This window comes from Rhodamnia argentea, chromosome 4 (assembly GCF_020921035.1).
Source record: "Rhodamnia argentea isolate NSW1041297 chromosome 4, ASM2092103v1, whole genome shotgun sequence".
Classification (NCBI taxonomy): domain Eukaryota; kingdom Viridiplantae; phylum Streptophyta; class Magnoliopsida; order Myrtales; family Myrtaceae; genus Rhodamnia; species Rhodamnia argentea.
In genome coordinates, this window is record NC_063153.1 from 27,171,305 (window position 1) to 27,188,587 (window position 17,283).

Sequence of the window (17,283 nt, forward strand, 5' to 3'; positions counted from 1 at the left end):
TCAGACGCCCGTATGTTTCTAAAGATAATCCAATTTCTAAGACATTGTCACTTTTTTTCCTCCTATACAGAGAAGACCCTCACAATGTTAATCCGATGGACCATTGCCGTTCCAATGAAAAGGAATAAAAAATCATTACTCACCTTGAAAAATTGTGACAATGAGTCGATTGCGACCTCCCACATATGAAAAAGATGCAAAACGGGAAAGACAACATGTAAAACATGAAAATGCCTACGACTAATAACTAAAAGGTGTCCCAAGACCAGCTCCTCTTCGTCAAAAAACCGAAAACCAAAACTCCCTGCTCCTTGCAAATTCTATTTCTATGCATCCTCGTCATCCTCCACCAATATCCTCTTACATGCTTCGTAGGACATGAAAGATATCCCAGCAGCCGGCACCAACTTCATGCAGCTCGGGCCCAACCCTCTATATAAGCCCCCGATTCCTTCATGCTCAAGTATGCTCGTGAAAGCGTGGATCACGTCCCTATACACCTTTCTCCCGCTCAAGGCCCCGACCTGCATGTGCTTACGCACCACCTCCAGCGGGAAAGTCGCACTGCTCGAAATAGCCCCGGCCATGGATCCAATCAGGAGGGTCTCGATGTTTCCGATCTTCTCTTGCTTGAAAACCTTCCTATATGCTTTTCTCAATGTGTCATAGGCGAAATAGTTGGTGGCAGCATATGGGATGACGCCAATGACGCTAGGCCCGAGGCCTCTGTAGAGCTCTGCTGGACCCTCCTCCTTTACTATTTTCACAAATGCGTCAAAGAGACCATCGTAAACCCCTCTCTGCAATTTCAGCAGAAAGATATAAGTTTATTGCAAGTTTGCGCACTTTAAATACCAAGCAAGCTTTTGACCAGCACCTGTATCGTAAGACGAGTTTTGACTAGCTCGAGAGGGTATGTGCATAACGTTGAACTGATACCCGCACAGGCCCCGGCAACCAATGATGCAGGAATTGGAAGTTTTGGCTGCTCCCCGGGTTTGGGTGACAGCTGCTTGTTGACCGTATCATATGCAAATAGCTGCACAGGAAGAATAAAAACCTTCTAAGTACACATAACCAAAGAACATCCCTTACGCGTACAAAAAGAAGTCCCTGACACAATGCGTCTTAATGCATGAAGAGAAAAGGAAACCTTGGCCTACTAAATGAGAGGCTAGCCAATTTTAAAAAGCTCTGCGCTAATGTTGGGAAGATAGAGAAGCAAGAAGATTAATTTGTTTCGAGACTTGCCTCCCCAGTCGAAGATTGTGCTTATTAAACCAATAAGTCATTGTCAACACAAAATGGTAGGCATTAGTCTTTGCCCACTTACCATGCTCGACGACATGCCTAGCGAGGAAGTAGCTCTAGCACTACATTTGAAACGTTTGAGTGCATAGGAAAAGGAACAAACCTAGTCAACTTAAAAATAGGGTACTTAGAGAATCACGGTTAGTGACTCTCGAAGTTGTTTTCCCCCCTCTTCTTCATCATTTTCCTACTCATTTCCTCTCTTAGGGAGAGAAATGGAGACAGAACAAGATTATCCACCAAATGATACATTTAAATAGCAAGCAACTTCTCAACCATTCAAAATACCCATGACTAATTTCGAGTGACCTGAAGACGTTGGTTGCATTTGAACACTTGAGACAAAAGACCAACCTAGGAGGTTATCTAATAGATCACATAGCGACAGGTACTAGTGCTCAGGTCTATCATGGAGATATTCTGCCGACAAATAGGACTTGGTGTTATATTTGAGAATGGATCAACTATAGCTTACAGGAAGCATCGGTTCCACTCTAAATGAGTGAGAACAGCAAAACAGAAAGAAAAGCATTGGTTCCACTCTAATCTCTAATCAACATAGTAGCGCCATTGATTGTGCAAGCTGGCAAAAAAGTCTTTTGGAAAGAGGAAGCATTATCATCCTTGGCTTTTGAGAAACTAATCAATACCTGATGGTACTAACAACACAACACATCATCCCTAGAGTGGAAGATTAATTGCCAAGGAAATGAAGGATATCATCCCTTTCATTTGATAAGGAAAAAAGATATTATGATTACTCCAGTTACATTTGCATGATAAATGAGAAAACCGAAAACCAATCTACATGCAGATATACTTTCTAACTTCAATCCTAAGAAAAAGGTGATACATTCATAGTGCCATGAACAAGTTAGTTCAAGAACTGTCACCAGATCAGCAAGATACAAGCCTTCACGGTGACCTCAGTATTTTCAGTGTAATGGATACTAAGACCATCCCTCCTCACTATTCATGTAAGCATGAAGAAATTTTATGCATTCCCATTAGAGACAAACATTAGAAACTAATTGTGATATCGGAACTCAACCATGATGAGCAAAGCATGGGCCTTAAATATCCATTACTACGGCCATGTCACAAGCCCCAGATGAAGCAAAGATTTAACTGAAAACATTATGATAAAAGCATTGTGAGCCATCAAGTTAGTACAAAATGCAACTCAGTCAAAGTCTTTCCAATTGAACAATTAAGTCATAAAGCCTTTCACAAACATGCAATCAAATATACATTAAATTCATCTTAGCTTAAGTCGACAGAAAATCGTAAGCAAAGTATGTCTTATGGTTTAGTCTGTCCTGTTGGCCTGGTTAAACACAGATGGACAACTCTCAGCACTACAAAGGCGTCAATATTCCAATCAAGAAACAGTGCTGTCAAATCGAGCGACAATTAAATCGAGAGACTACAAAGAGACATAGACTGCTGAGTGGCTTTGCAGGAATATCGATGATAGCAAAGCACAACAATGCATGACCTCTACAAGAAATAAACAACACATGAAGCAATAGAGCCAAATATGGTACATGTATGTACCATGGCTGAAAAAGAGAGCAATGGACTGGATGATAAAGACAAACGGACATCAGAAGATTCACCGAAAGAAGATATCCTAAATAGACAATATTGAGGGCACTAATGAACAAAGCAGGACAGCATGCATAGTTTCAACCGATTAGACACAAAAAGTCACAAGAAACCAATTCAACTTTCAAAAGTAAATAAAGCAACATTACCTCTATGGCCTTGCTAGGGGCAACCCGAATCACATTAACCAAATTACCCCTAAACAATCCCTTCCACCCATCAGTCTTCACAATATTCTGGAACACCTCGGTACTAGAATGCCCACTGTTTCCTACCATCAGATGTGTCCTTATAGTCTCCAATGGCGCTACTGCAGTCCGTGACACAGCCCCAGCCACTGCTCCGCTGATTAACCTCCTCAACGAAGGGTTTTTCACCTTTATTTTCAATTTAAGCCCATTCTTTTTATTTCCCACAGTTTCTTCCTCCTCCGGGACCCCAACAATCCGAATACCCTCCGGAGTCGACACGTACTTAATCATCAAATCGGGGCAGGCTAGTTTTAGGCTATTCAAGCCCCCGTTATCACCGGTATTAGGCGAACTCGGCGATAAACCGAACTTCATCCCCATTTGGCCTACACTGGCAAATAAACCACCTCCAGGATACATATCAGGATCGACAGAACTCCATTGATAGCCCAAGTTATTAATAGAGAAGAACCCATCCTTCCTATCATCAAAAAGCTGCAAATCTTTCCTGCCCATGATCAAACCCTTGTCCACAAGCACTTGCTTCCGACGTTCCAATCAAATCCTTCTACAAAATAAACAACCCCTCTTAATCACAGACAGCTGAGAATTCTCCTGTGAACGCGAAAAAAAAGGCATATCAGAAGCAAGCTTTTGACGAGGTTCACTCAATCAACCCCCATTCACCATCTCATAGCCAAAATTCAAGAGCTTAAGAGGCAAAGACTGGATTTTGACGAGACGGGTGTCCCAAAAAAACTGAAGTTTTCACCGTAGAGACCAACAACGAAACTGAAATACATATAGTTAAAAGAGTCAGAGCAGAGCATACGAACGATGTGAAGAGATTCTGATTCTGGTCGGACGTTACGAGAGAGGAGGCGATGAGGATCAAGGAACGTTCTCCGAGAGAGAGATTGGAGGACACCCAGAAGAGTCCCTCTCTATCTCTCTCTCTCTCTCCCTCGAGCTGTGTTGCTGGACAAATTGATTTGCAAAGTCTCTCTTTTTATAGTGTTTTGAGGCTGCTTCGCTGTTTGTTTGAGGTCGGAGGAATCTGATTCGAAATCGGAGTGGGCCTCGTTCTGAGTTAACGAGGGAAACGAGTTTCCGACCAAAAAAAAAAGGAAACAAAATATATTTCAGAATTTCGGTTATTTTCCTAGGTTCTTTGTCTGCAAATTTTTCCTTTTTTCTTACCAATATTGCTCGGGTAAAAGTTTTTATCAAAACAAGGCCAAAATTCATTGATACTTGAACAAATTTCAGAAGAAATTATAGGCGAGGGGAAGGGAGAAAATTAGGAAAACATGATGATTCTTTAGCATAAGTCTCCAATCTACTAATTCTTTATGGAAAATTATTGTGCAATTTTCTTCGTCATAAGATTTCAAACTTATCTTTTAGCTCTTATTTTGCCTAACTTGTTTAAATTTTTCTCAACGGGATTTAGACTCACAACACAAATGTATGACTTGTTCGAAACTTAACAGCCATAATAAGTTAGTATATAATTACTACTAGATAAGCGTATAATGAAGCATATATAATAACAGAAGAATGATTCTCAAACTTAATTAATGAGATGCGTTAAACTTCCACATGTCCATAACCAACCAAGTTTTGATATTTGACATTGTAATTTCTCGAAAATACTTGAGGAATAATGGCAAAGCCCAAATTACTTTGTGATAATCACTGCCTAATTTCTTTAATATTGCATCGTATTTTGATAATTTTAAATTAACAACATTATATAGCAAATTATAGTAGCACTGTAATTACATTATGAACTATAATATCTTCTACGATCCTACCCCGTTGAAGCATCCCAACGCATCGAAAGATCCGTAGACTCCGATGAACGACGAAACTCGGAAGAAATGAGTCCGAGTCCGAACCGACTCTTCAGATGCAATCCTCACTCACCATCAAGGCCAGCAAGCTCGCACGCGGGTTCACCTCCCTCTCGACGTCCCTCGCCGCTTCGTCTCCCCGTCGTCACGTCCGCATCGACGGCGGCGGCGGCGGCGGCGGCGGCACCCCCGTCGCGAACAAGCGAGAGGCGGAACAGAGCTGCCTAGCTTCGCTCCGGCTCTGCGACACTGTCCCAAAGCTCGCCCAAGCCCACACCCACATCATCAAATCGGGCCTCGGCAACAACCCGCTCGTCCTCACCAAGTTCGCCTCCACGTCTTCGGATCTCGACGCCGTCGACTTCGCCTGCTCTTTCCTCTTCGCGCCTGATGCAGACGCTCGTCTTTACGACGCCTTCCTTTTTAACACCGTCATCCGAGCTTGTGCCCAGAGCAAACCCCGAAAGGCCTTGGCTTTTTATAATCTCATGCTTAGGGCTGGCATTTCGCCGAACAAGTTCACCTACCCATTTGTTCTTAAGGCCTGTGCCGGCATTGGGGACTTGAGTTTGGGCCGCTCGGTTCACGGCTCCGTCTTTAAGTTCGGGTTCGATGAAGATGTTCATGTGCAGAACACGATGGTTCACATGTACAGCTGTTGTGGAGGGGGGATAGAGTTTGCGAGGAAGGTATTTGATGGAATGACGAAGCTGGACTCTGTTTCGTGGAGTGCCATGATCGGTGGGTATGTACGTTTAGGCGAGTCAGGTCATGCAGTAGCGTTATTTAGAAAGATGCAGATTGCCAGGGTCAAGCCTGATGAGATTACTATGGTTTTGTTGTTGTCGGCTTGTGCAGATTTAGGTGCCCTTGAGCTGGGTAGGTGGGTTGAGTCCTATGTTGTGAGAGAAAGTGTTCAAAAGACCGTGGAGCTGTGCAATGCTCTTATCGACATGTTCGCCAAGTGCGGAGATGTTGATAGTGCATTAAGGTTGTTTAGAAGCATGAGTAAAAAAACAATTGTTTCATGGACTTCTGTCATTAGCGGTCTTGCAGTACATGGCCGCGGTGTGGAGGCTGTTTCTCTTTTCGATGAGATGATAGCAGCTGGTGTGGTACCGGATGATGTTGCCTTCATTGGCTTGCTTTCAGCTTGTAGTCACTCTGGCTTGGTTGAGAAGGGCAGAGATTATTTCAACTTGATGACAAAGAGATTTGGTATTGAACATAAGATAGAGCACTATGGTTGCTTGGTAGATCTGCTCTGTAGGGCTGGTCTCATCCAAAAGGCCATAGAGTTTGTCGAGAAAATGCCCCTCGAACCGAACCCAGTTATTTGGCGAACCTTGGTTAATGCTTGCCGGGCACATGGTGAGCTCAAGCTTGGGGAGGACATCACCAAAAGGTTAATCGGAAAAGAACCCATGCACGAGTCAAATTATGTTTTGCTCTCGAATATATATGCAAAAATGTCCCATTGGGAAAAGAAAACCAAGATCAGAGAGGTGATGGACACCAAGGGGATGAGAAAGATTCCTGGAAGCACCTTGATCGAACTAGAGAACGAGATTTATGAATTTGTGTCTGGCGACAAGTCGCATGATCGGTATAAGGAAATCTATGAGATGTTGGATGAGATGGGGAGGGAGATAAAGAAGGCTGGATATCTTGCTTCTACGTCGGAGGTGCTCCTCGATATTAATGAAGAGGATAAGGAAGATGCTTTGAATAGGCACAGTGAAAAGTTGGCAATTGCATTTGCTCTTCTCAGGACACCACCTGGAACTTCTATCCGCATAGTGAAGAACTTGCGAGTTTGCGAGGATTGTCACTCTGCTACCAAGTTCATCTCCAAAATTTATGATCGAGAAATAGTTGTGAGGGACAGGACTAGATTTCACCATTTCAAGGATGGCATGTGCTCATGTGCAGACTTTTGGTGATATGTCCCTGCATTGTGGGACTCACATCAAGTGGAACATCATGTTTCATGGCTTGGGATCGAATGTTTTAGCTCCACTCAAATGTTTTACTTGTAGAGAGAGAATGTCTTATGCAAAGTGCAAAAGTTCTTCGCTCGGAGGTTCTTAGCCAGAATCCTCTATCGGGGATCATAGCATCCACGATATTCCAACCTGTGTGATTGTGAGTACTCCATTGACTGATCCAAAATTGAGGTGATCTCTTTGTTTGAATGCAGAACATGTATCAGAGAATAAGATGGGTTTGGAGGCAGGAGCTGGCTTTCTTTCTCACCTGAGGCCTTCATGAAACATTCATTTTAGGGAGGAAACAGATTTCGACAAGGTGCTATTTGCTTTTATCTGAATACTAACTCCTAAGTGTTGGATAAACCTGCAAAATCTTGCTAAGGCCTCCGCCACAACTTCTCTTCGGGATGCTTGTGAGATTTGCGATCTGAGAAACAGGAATTTTCATCTGGAGCACACCGTTGCTCTAATGATTATTTTGACAACCCACCCTACGCTGAGTTCCATCTGGGTGGAGCAATGTGTTTTACATTGGGGGCACCAAATTTGGAATAGCAAGGTAATACGCCATAAAGATAGCCTGATTGAGTCTGGGTTGAGTAAGCAGGATCTGCAAAATAGTCATGGATATTGAGATGTCCCCAGAACTGAGAAACTTCAGCTTCAAAATCAAAAGGCATGCTCTGAGCTTTTCAGAATTAAGGGAGAGATGGGTTGCCGATACACTAAGTGGGGTATGTTCATACAAATCATGTTTTGTCCTTGCTCTCGTCAAGAAGAATAAATTAGATCATTAGTACTACCTGACTAGTCTGGAAGAAACTGGTACGCACTCCGCCTGAGGAGGGGCTCGCATCTGATTAGCTATGATTATATAACCGGTCCTATCTCTCTCCAGACCTAACGTGGTAGGTTTGACATTTAGTCATTAGAGGAAAGGAATAGCAGCCCCCTCAAACAGATTCGAAGGGGCCGCAATTGGATCTAACTTTCACCTGGACTGTCGTCGAGACAATTTATAAGCTTTGCCACTCAGACTGAGAGCCAACAACAGAGCTATGGGGTCTAGTGGTAAGCTCACTTGAAATCAGTTGCAGCGTGGGGATCCGCATCCTGCTTCTTATCAGGGTAATTGCCTTTTAGCTCTCTGCAATTTTGCAAGGTCGGGCCAAGAATGGAGAAGACAGAATGCACAACTTGGCCAGGTTGGGCCGAGAACCGAGAGGGGATGCTTTTCCGTTGGATGTTTACATCTAGATCATAACTCAAAACAGGGGAAGCATATGACGGAAGAAGCATCTTCTTAAGGTGGATGACCATGGAGAGATGCTTTTTGGCCTTTTGACCGCAAATGCTGCACGGACTTCCCGCGAGTTCCACAGATCTAAGGCATTGTTTATCACAGATAGAGACAAAACGGTCAAAACTCTGCATTTGGTCTTCTTCGTGTACTTGAACAGTGCCATGATAAATCACAGATTAAGACAGATTATCCCTCCCGGTCGGGCAGGGACAAGAATACCCGCATCATCGTCGTTATTGTACTCATGAACGCGTCGGCGTTTGGTCATACGGTTTCCTATTTTTAGGTGGGAGCGAAACTCACCAAGAGAGCAACTCTTTTAAGCTCACCGACACAATTTAAGAGGCTCTCTGAAACAGCGTACAGCTTTGTGCCTAGAGAAGACGTGAACTTCACTCTCCTACGCAATCAAAGCGGAACGTGAAACCCCCAGTGAGCAACAGAGAGCATCAGCGCCGACGCAGCCTCGCAGGGGGGAAGGTAATAAACACCCTGGAGCTGCCATTGTCGTCTGTTGGGTCCAGTGCAGTTACTTCTGCAACTTCAAAACTTTCATGGGCTGAGCATTTTCCATTGGTTTCAACCATTTATCCTGTCGTTCCTCCACTCCTCTATGACGGCCCTCTGTGACTTCCAATTTCACAATGCACACAATTTCAGTCTTAAAGAAAGAAAGGGTCTCATGGCTTCAAAATCCAGAGACTCATAGGCCCACCAAGTCGGACAAATTGCTGAGCAGACCTAGTGTTTTTGTTGGTGCCCTGAATCAAAGTTTAAGAGCCAAGGCACCATGTTTAACCAATGTGACAGCATGCCATTAGTGTCCACATGAAGCATTCCACAACAGAAGGCCTTCAGAGGACAGGGCACATGAAATTCACGGGGCAAAATCAGGAGTAAATCTCCATAAGTGAAGAAGAAGGTTTAGGATACAAAAAGGGACCGAAAATTTGCAACGATAAGAGGAAATTTGACTAGCAATAAGAGATTCTTCACCTCTAGTGAATAAGGCTTTGAAGTATGCTAATCGGTAACCAAAAGAAGTAAAATCTCATAACCAGCATGTGAAGCAGAGCAAGAAACTGCAAGAATGCATTTGCATACTCTGCATTGGATTTAGTCTTTCTGGCGGGTATCCTTAATTCTCTCCATTTTCGTTCTTCATTTCGCAGATTTCGCCTTCTTGGTCATCGAACGTTCAAGGAATTGTCCTCAGGCTTGAGAGTCCCTCTTCTCTCCCACCGACCCGTCTCCTTCCCTCTGCCCCAGCAACCTCCCGGCCTCCCCCTCGCCCGCCTGCGCCGCCGCCTTCTTCTGCGCTTCCTTCGCCTTGAGCGCCTGCAGCTTCGAGTGGTTGTAGTACGCGACGCCCAGGAACGCCAGCCCGTACCCGAACAGGTTCACCGGCGTCACCGTGTCCTTGATCACCGACCACGAGAAGGCGATCAGCAGCCAGTCCTTCACCACGCCCGCCACGTTCATCGTCAGCGCCGAGGTCTTGCCGACGAGCAGGAACACGGCCAGGTTGAGCGCGAACGCGCAGAGCGAGTTGGTACCGAAGACCACGAGGTCGGGCCGGAAGCTCGAGGACTTCACGAGCACCGGGTACTCCACGAAGACCCACGGCACGAGCAGGAAGACGAGGCAGCACGGCGCGACGTAGTACAGGGACGTGATGGGGTTCAGCTGAATCCCCTTGGAGGTGAGCAGGATCTGGATCAGGACCAGCCTCGTGGCCTCGAAGGCGACGGCGCCGAGCTGGAGGGCCACGCCCCAGGCGTCGAACTTGGCCTCGCCGTAGGCGGCGACGCCGACGCCGAGCGAGATCGACACCATGTTGAGCATGGTCTGGGACTTGAAGGTCTCTCTTTTAAGCAAGACGCCGATGGAGTAGACGGCGACGGGCATGAGGGCCTTGAGCATCTGGATGAAGGAGACGGAGAGGTAGATGTAGGCGGAGTTGGATAGCCAGAGGGAGAGGGCGTACAGGGCGCCGATGGGGACGACGGAGGAGAGGTAGAGGTCCCGGGACATGGCGACGGGCTCGACGACCTTGAAGACGTTGACGAGGAGGAAGGCGAGGGCGGAGCAGAAGGACATGTGGAGGAGGGTGAGGGAGACTGGGAAGGGCCAATTGTAGAGCTTCCGGTCGAGGATGTACTTGTTGTAGACGATGACGGTGAAGGAGAGGAAGATCCAGACGGCGACGTAGGTGTAGGACAGGACGATCTTCCTCACCAGACCCTCGCTCAGCGACCCTCCCTTCCCCATTTCCGGCAGCGGAGCGGCAGCGGCGGCGGCGGGACGAAGAGGCGAGTGGTGGGGGCTTTGGTGAAGAAGATGGTGTCGGAGAGAGAGAGAGAGAGCGCAGAGGATTTTTAAAGTTTCTGTGCTCGGCTGGGAAACAAAAGATTCACACCTCTGGTGATTTTAATTTTCCCCTTTTTTTTTTTAAATTTTGTTTATTTATTTTGTCCGGAGTTACCTGTTCGGACGGTTTCCGGTTTCCCCAATTTGATCCTCGCAAAAAGTAATTTTTTTTTAATCCCCCTTTTGTTTTTTTAGGCACTTTTAAGTCTCTTTTTTTTGCATAATTATCTCGACACTCTCAAGTGGTCTCCAATCACGAGTTGCTTGTGTTGTACATACATGAGAGAAAAAGCATCATGGCATTCGATAACCACATTCTAGAACAAAACATTAGATACAAGATTAATGTTAAACAATCAAAAAAGGCGAGTTAGTGACTAAGGGCTGACACGATTCTTGATTCATCCAGTAGCTTGAATGATAGGTAATAACGAAAGGCAAAAGGTATAGTCAAAATCTCCGGTCGAATTTTCGAATCTTGGATAAAAGTAAGGTGTCTTAGTTTGTGTCGGCACCATCATGAATCCTAAAAATATGTAGTATCAAGGACTGGTTTTGAGTCCGCGAAATTTTTTGCGAACCTTAGGCATGCAGGATTAAATTTGTCTGGCATAGCTACCATGTTTTGGTATGAAAACATCCCGGATGAGGAGCATCATCCTGAGAAGAATGGGTGATACATATAATTCGAAATTCGGATATCGACATCGCTTATATATTTTCGTCATTGTGCGGTCGATGAATAATTAAATAAAGTGTTTCTAAATAAACGCCATGAAAAACACCACAATTCTACACGCTCCATGCAGTTTTATCGCACCAACACCACACCCCCAAAAAAAAAAAAAAAAAAACATTTTGCATAAATTGGTTCCAAAATAAAAGTCTTAAACGAGCCAATTTTTCAACTTTCCCCCCCCTTTGGTGCAATGCATGCGTTCCATCTCCATGCCTCGCCCTCCACGCGACAAGCACGTGCCTCGCGCAGTTGACTTGGCTTGCCTTCCCTCGACTTGGCACGGAGAGGAAAAGGAAACAAGATATGATTTAAATTCAAACTGTTATTGAAATTAAGCTAATTATATATTTAGAAGCAATGAGTACATGAGATCACATTTAGTCTCACCTAAAATTACCAGCTCTGCTTCATCAGAAAAAATAAAATAAAAATTACTTGCTTCAGCACATTTTCGGATGATGCAGTGGACAAATCAATCGCGGTGTAGTAGTTGTACGAAAACTCTAAACACTCAGTTAATTAGGTTCGATGTGGATCCACTGTGTCCTTAAAATGCAATTGATTCATACCATTATCTTCCACCAACCAAGCAACTAGACATCGCATTTGGAATGATGTTGTTAACAGGCGTTTTGCGTCACTTATGAAGCAGTGCCATTGAAGAAATCTAGTTTTGAGAGGATTTATTATAAGTAAAACAATAGATCTTGGTATACAAAAGATTATGATATATCTTTATTCGATCAATTAACAAGTAAGATTTACTATTTTAACGAAATTCATTGTAGTTCAGAGTCTTTGGAAAAACACGTCTAAGGCTTTGTTTACTTCATGAGAAAACGAATGATTCTGAATATATTTTTCTGAAAGCAATTACTTCTATCGTTTGCAAAATTGAATGAACAAAAAATATTTTCATCGTTGACGAAAACATTTAGACATAAATTATATTATCGCTAGCAAGAAAATTTTCTATTGACTAATTATTGCAAGCGATACAAGCAATCATTTTAAAAATATATATTACGAATTATTCATTCTTCACGAAACATACGTAATTAATTAAACTCTATCACTCTCCTTAAATTAATTTTTTTTTTTGGGTCGAATCCTTAAATTGACTTGGTGCCTCGATTTTCAAACATGAAGTTCTTTCCCCGGTGCAAACCGGTTGACAAAAAAAAAAAAACGAAAAAAACAAGAACAAAAACAGCTCATTTGATAACACCTTCGTACCAAACCTTATCATTAGACTTCGTACCTTCGGGGCATGTATTGTTTCGAGGTTTGACTATTGGTGGATCGATCGCTGTAGCGTTCGGCAAATTTAGGGTTTCTTGAATCTTTATTCTCTTCTTATTTTCTTGGGATTATTACTTTCATGGAGAATAAGTTCGACGTCCCAAAAGCATATTGGCAACGGACAAGACATGGAGACTTCCAAATCTATGGCAGCAAACAAAGAGAGAACGCCTATCTCCAGTTAACCGACTGCGACAGCCTTCCATGGTTCTCGTCGCTACTGATGTTTGGACATCTTATGTGGGATTAATAGTTAATCCCGCATCACTGGCTGCTTGCTCTTGGCAATTTTTTTCTGATCGATATGATCCTCATTGCATGGTCGGGCTCGATTTGATCAAGTGTGAATTTCTAGGGTTGGCAGCCGAGGTCTTCAGTAGGGGTTTCGAGCCTAAGTGCCAAGGTACCGGCTCTAATCGTCGGGGATGGCCTGGCCTAATAGGGTCATTGAGGACCTATTAGACCGTGAAGCGGGTGTCTAGGTCCCAAGCCTAACTTTTGGTCCGCCAAGATCCTAGGACTACTAGTCCCGGGCACCAAAGAGGCGACTTCGATACCGGGTCCTGAGTTTGGGCATCGGGATCCCTAGACCACCAACTAAAGGCATCTGGCACCCGGGGCCAAGTGCTTAGGTTCGAGACTAAGAACTTGGGTCCGGGTTCGGCCGTGAGGTCTCCAGTCCAAATGGATGTGATGAAGATAAGGGGGGGTTTTGGAAAAATGAGTTCCAAACTTCTAATAATGTTATTGGCACCCTAAATGTGCCAACTTTAATGTCAAATGGTTAAGTTAATAAGCAATTGATAGCCACTGACCATTGATACAAATGGGAAGCTCTTTAAGTCTGGTCAGTTGATGATAGAAAGCAAAGTTGGGTCAAGACTAACTCTGAGTGTTGATTGAGGAATCGAACATGTTGAGCATCTACAAAAAGAGAGGAGTAACTGCTTACCAACAAGTGAAATGTTTAGTTGATTTATTTCATGTACTTTCAGTCAATTTATGTACATGTCATGCTTCCTTTGTTGGTTGCAATCTTCTGTCAATCAAGTACAAGGATTGTAGTGTAACTTCGGAAATCGTTAATCTTGTTTTGTTATTCAATGTTGTTCGATCGATGGTCCCTGTTGACGGTTTTTAGCGAACAAACATGACTCGATTTTTCAAACTCCAATGCAGTTTAAAAAGCTGAAATCATTTTTCCGAAATATTCATGAAACCCTACACTTGAGCATGGAAACCCCAATGCTAATTCTTGAGTCCCTGACATCCAATAAGAGATCTTCGGCGCCTGCGTCCGAGTCCATCACGTTTGGACTCGTGCTCAGATCCCCGCTGCCCTCGTTTGGGTCCAAAAAGGCAGACTTGGGACCTTGATGCCCAAGCCTAGGCCCCAAACGCCAATCCCTGTGTCCATTGAGGTCAGGATTGAAGCATCGGGGCCCATGCTTGATGGCTCAACACTCGGGCCTAGGTCCACAAAGGCTGAGCATGAGATCTAAGTACCTATGCTCGGATCGCCAACACCTGCACCCGAGGTTGTGCTCGGATCCATTAAGGCTAGGCCTGAGACCTCGGTGCCCGTGCTCGAATCCAAGGAGACATAGGTGCTCGTGCTCACGTCAGGATCCATTGCAGCTAGAATAACGTGTATCCTAAAAAAACTTAAATTAGATTTTTCTTATTAAACGAAGGAAAATATTATTTCGTTTTCATGTTTAAGCTGAGAACAAAAAAATAATGTCATTTTCCTTAAAAAAAAAATAGTGTCATTTTCTCAAAAATAATTTTCAGAACTGTCACATTTTCCACCATATAGTTTCCGATAAGAAGTGGGCGTGCACGTTTCCTTGACCGGTAGAACTTTCAAGGGGGCGGTGCTAATTGCGTTGTTGACGCAGTCTATCCATCCAACTTCTGCATCTGCTCATTGGGAAATTAAACAATAGACAGAGGGCAGTTGAATCGAGCCCTGTCGTTGTCTCCTTCCCTCTTCCTTCCTCGGACTTGCACTAGTTTGTTTCAGAAAAACCCTCTTCACACGTGCCAGACAACGAGAAGGAAACGGCCACCGCATCATTGAAACCGGTGGGGGACAGCGACCCGGGCAACGATGAACCGAGCCGGCGGATCTGAGGGCAACGACAAGCACGCAACCTCCGTCGACACTCTTTTCCATTTACAGCTGAAGAAGGCGTCAGCTGGTTAGGCCTTTAGCTTCCAACGTCGCCTACGTATTTACTCGGGAAGAGAGGAGGGCTTGCAGTTGCAGGGCCTTCCCATGGAACTTGCTTGAAGCGTGTAGGGTGAGCGGGTTGGAACTTCCAACCCTTGATCCAGATCTTATTCTGATAACACGTCCAAATCCAATCCCATATCTGATGACAGAATGACTCTGTGAGTTACTTCCTAGGTAGAAACCATTCTCGACTATCAAGCTCCTCCAAAGCGCCGAAACCGATAAAAAATCATATTTCTAAGTGTTAGCGCTCCATATAATCTGTCCATCAAAACATGTGCTGCGCATGTGAGAAATTGACATCCTTGCAAAATACGTGGGGGGAATCGACACACATGATAAATGCACGAGGAGCAGGCATTTCAACAGAATATGAATAAAGGCATGTGCAGAGCGCATGAAAATGCTATTGACACCATCAAGGAGAAATATCATTTGGCAAGGATAATGCCGCATTACGGAGCATATTAAGGATAGGTAAAACAAGTTTGAGCTATTGACATGGGCGTCAATGAAAGGTAGTCCCTCCAAAGATTCAAGAACTTTTCAAGGAGCGTCAAACAAGACAAAAATTTATATTTGAATTTCTTAGCGGCAAGTAAAGATGGAGTAAGCTCCTGAAAATACGACCCAAGAGTTCGTAAAGTACGGAGGACATGAACATAAGTTGCACGAATGAGAGAAGATTAGCTAACGCACTTATCGACAATTACTGGGATTTTGACTTGAAAGTCTCGAGAAGTGGAAGAACGTGGACGCAACTGGCCTGGGTAAAGAGGTTGAGCTAAGACAAGAATATGGACAATTATTTAAAGCCAAGTAATTGCTTAAGGACCTAGTCAAAAAGGGTGGTGAAAGATGGTAAATTGTCGGCTATTGTCATGCTAAAATCACAACTTATGAAGAGCAGTACCTCCTCAACCATTATAAATACCACTAGAGAACCATAGAAAAGCCCTCCGAACAAATTAATAAATTTATCTTATTTTCACTTATCGTCTTGCACTTTACTTTTCTTAATTGTAGCTTTCGGATCATCGTTGTCTAGTCAAACTCTGGTATATTATCGAAGCGTATTCAATACTTTGTCGTAAAGTCAAACTTCAGCACAGTTTTGAGTGCATTGATTCATCATCTTTTGAGTGAAGTGGTGCTCACCAACCCATTCCATTAAGTCAAATTCTGGTTTTGTATATTTTCTTTCGTTTTCATTTGCATCGATTCCTTTGAGTTGTGCTTACAGAGCCTCTCCATTGAGTCAAACTCTGGTTGAGACAATATATATGTAATTCTATCGAAATCTTTGCAAACCTCACGTGTTGGTTTTATTACTATTTGGATCTCTCACGTCCGAGATCTCCATAGGACCCTTTATCACTTCTAAAAGCCAAAGAATGAATTTCGGTGAAAGATATTTTGTTGCAGAGAAATTTCAAGAAACATCAAGAGTGCAAAACCCAAGCAACGAGGGCTTGATTCGTGGATATATTTAGCTTTTACATTGAGTGAGAGTTATTTGCAGAAAGAAGAGAAGATTTTTGTCATGTACATCAACTGAGTCACTTTACATTGGGCCTCAAGTTGGCCGTACCACCAATAAGATCACCGGAGGCGACTTGCCGACTGCAACAAGGTAGGAGCTAGCTGAGGCCCGTCCTCTAAACAAAAGCCCTCCTATGCCCAATTCAAAATGTAGGGTCTGGAGAACTACTTATGCCGTTGCAAAAGGAGTGTTTGCCACTTGTCGCTCGGCAATCCGGTGTGGAGTACCCCGAGGCCGACACGAGAATCTCGGCTTTCCGACTTGTTCTAGATTGGGTGCAGTCCGACCAACCCATTCGTGTGACGTGTTGGTCGGCACCGGCGGCCCTAAATGCCCACCCCTCATTCCGTTAGATGTCCTTGGGGCCTTTTTATCTCACAGACATCTTGCTACATTATAATGATTAGACACGACCGAGCGTCACCTAGCGTTTGTAGTCCAACGGTTAGGATAATTGCCTTCCAAGCAATAGACCCGGGTTCGACTCCCGGCAAACGCATGTCGTTTTTGCTTTTTGTGGGCCTTCGGGATTATATTTATATACCCCACTGTCAGAAGTCCAACTTTGAATCGGTCAAAGGCAACCCTTTATTTGAGAAGGTAACATCCAGCTTCACTTTCCTTTATATTTACTTTCTTCGTGGACTCCCAAGTCACGAAAGAAGTAACCGTGTTCTGCTTGGGTTGTTTCGATCATCCGCAAAAATTCCAATTTCCGCTTCAATTTCGCGGATAAGTCTTGTCCGCAAGCTACCTAGATTGTTTAATTTTTGCTTCAGGCTCAAACTCTAGACATAGTTTAACACAAATAATGTACAGCTGTCTTTTCC

General features: G+C 44.0%; 3 protein-coding genes and 1 non-coding gene across 6 annotated transcripts; 2 read left to right on the plus strand and 2 right to left on the minus strand.

Annotated features, from left to right (window-relative positions):
* Positions 1 to 123: 123 nt before the first annotated feature.
* Positions 124 to 4,197, minus strand: LOC115743507 (adenine nucleotide transporter BT1, chloroplastic/mitochondrial-like). 3 transcript variants are annotated; one of them, XM_030678317.2, is made up of 4 exons: positions 3,947 to 4,197; positions 3,069 to 3,725; positions 878 to 1,039; positions 124 to 800 (listed from the first exon to the last, which is right to left on the minus strand). In XM_030678317.2, the coding sequence occupies exons 2-4, from the start codon at positions 3,624 to 3,626 to the stop codon at positions 327 to 329; spliced, it is 1,194 nt and encodes a 397-aa protein (XP_030534177.2). In that variant the 5' UTR covers positions 3,627 to 3,725; positions 3,947 to 4,197; the 3' UTR covers positions 124 to 326. The 3 variants fall into 3 exon arrangements, with proteins under 3 accessions (XP_030534177.2, XP_030534176.2, XP_048133646.1); XM_030678316.2 differs by having other exon boundaries at positions 3,943 to 4,196; XM_048277689.1 differs by having other exon boundaries at positions 3,069 to 4,197.
* Positions 4,198 to 4,918: 721 nt separating this feature from the next.
* On the plus strand, positions 4,919 to 7,750 carry LOC115743506 (pentatricopeptide repeat-containing protein At4g21065-like). The gene has a single exon (XM_030678315.2). It carries the CDS (start codon positions 5,023 to 5,025, stop codon positions 6,907 to 6,909), a length of 1,887 nt encoding a protein of 628 aa, XP_030534175.2. The 5' UTR covers positions 4,919 to 5,022; the 3' UTR covers positions 6,910 to 7,750.
* Positions 7,751 to 9,142: 1,392 nt separating this feature from the next.
* LOC115743508 (probable sugar phosphate/phosphate translocator At2g25520) lies at positions 9,143 to 10,586 on the minus strand. Its single transcript, XM_030678318.2, has 2 exons — positions 9,403 to 10,586; positions 9,143 to 9,362 (listed from the first exon to the last, which is right to left on the minus strand). Exon 1 carries the CDS (start codon positions 10,529 to 10,531, stop codon positions 9,473 to 9,475), a length of 1,059 nt encoding a protein of 352 aa, XP_030534178.1. The 5' UTR covers positions 10,532 to 10,586; the 3' UTR covers positions 9,143 to 9,362; positions 9,403 to 9,472.
* A 6,294-nt stretch (positions 10,587 to 16,880) lies between these two features.
* On the plus strand, positions 16,881 to 16,952 carry TRNAG-UCC. The gene has a single exon. It is a non-coding gene; the product is annotated as a tRNA-Gly (tRNA).
* The last annotated feature ends 331 nt before the right edge of the window (positions 16,953 to 17,283 follow it).

Bases quoted from the DNA above. Each gene is read 5' to 3' on its own strand.
- LOC115743508 (XM_030678318.2), bottom strand. From the start codon at position 10,531: ATGGGGAAGGGAGGGTCGCTGAGCGAGGGTCTGGTGAGGAAGATCGTC.
- LOC115743506 (XM_030678315.2), top strand. From the start codon at position 5,023: ATGCAATCCTCACTCACCATCAAGGCCAGCAAGCTCGCACGCGGGTTC.
- LOC115743507 (XM_030678317.2), bottom strand. From the start codon at position 3,626: ATGGGCAGGAAAGATTTGCAGCTTTTTGATGATAGGAAGGATGGGTTC. The intron at 1,040-3,068 runs GTAATGTTGCTT...CTTCCTGTGCAG, and splicing joins CCCCTAGCAAGGCCATAGAG to CTATTTGCATATGATACGGT. The intron at 801-877 runs GTGCTGGTCAAA...CTGAAATTGCAG, and splicing joins AAACTCGTCTTACGATACAG to AGAGGGGTTTACGATGGTCT.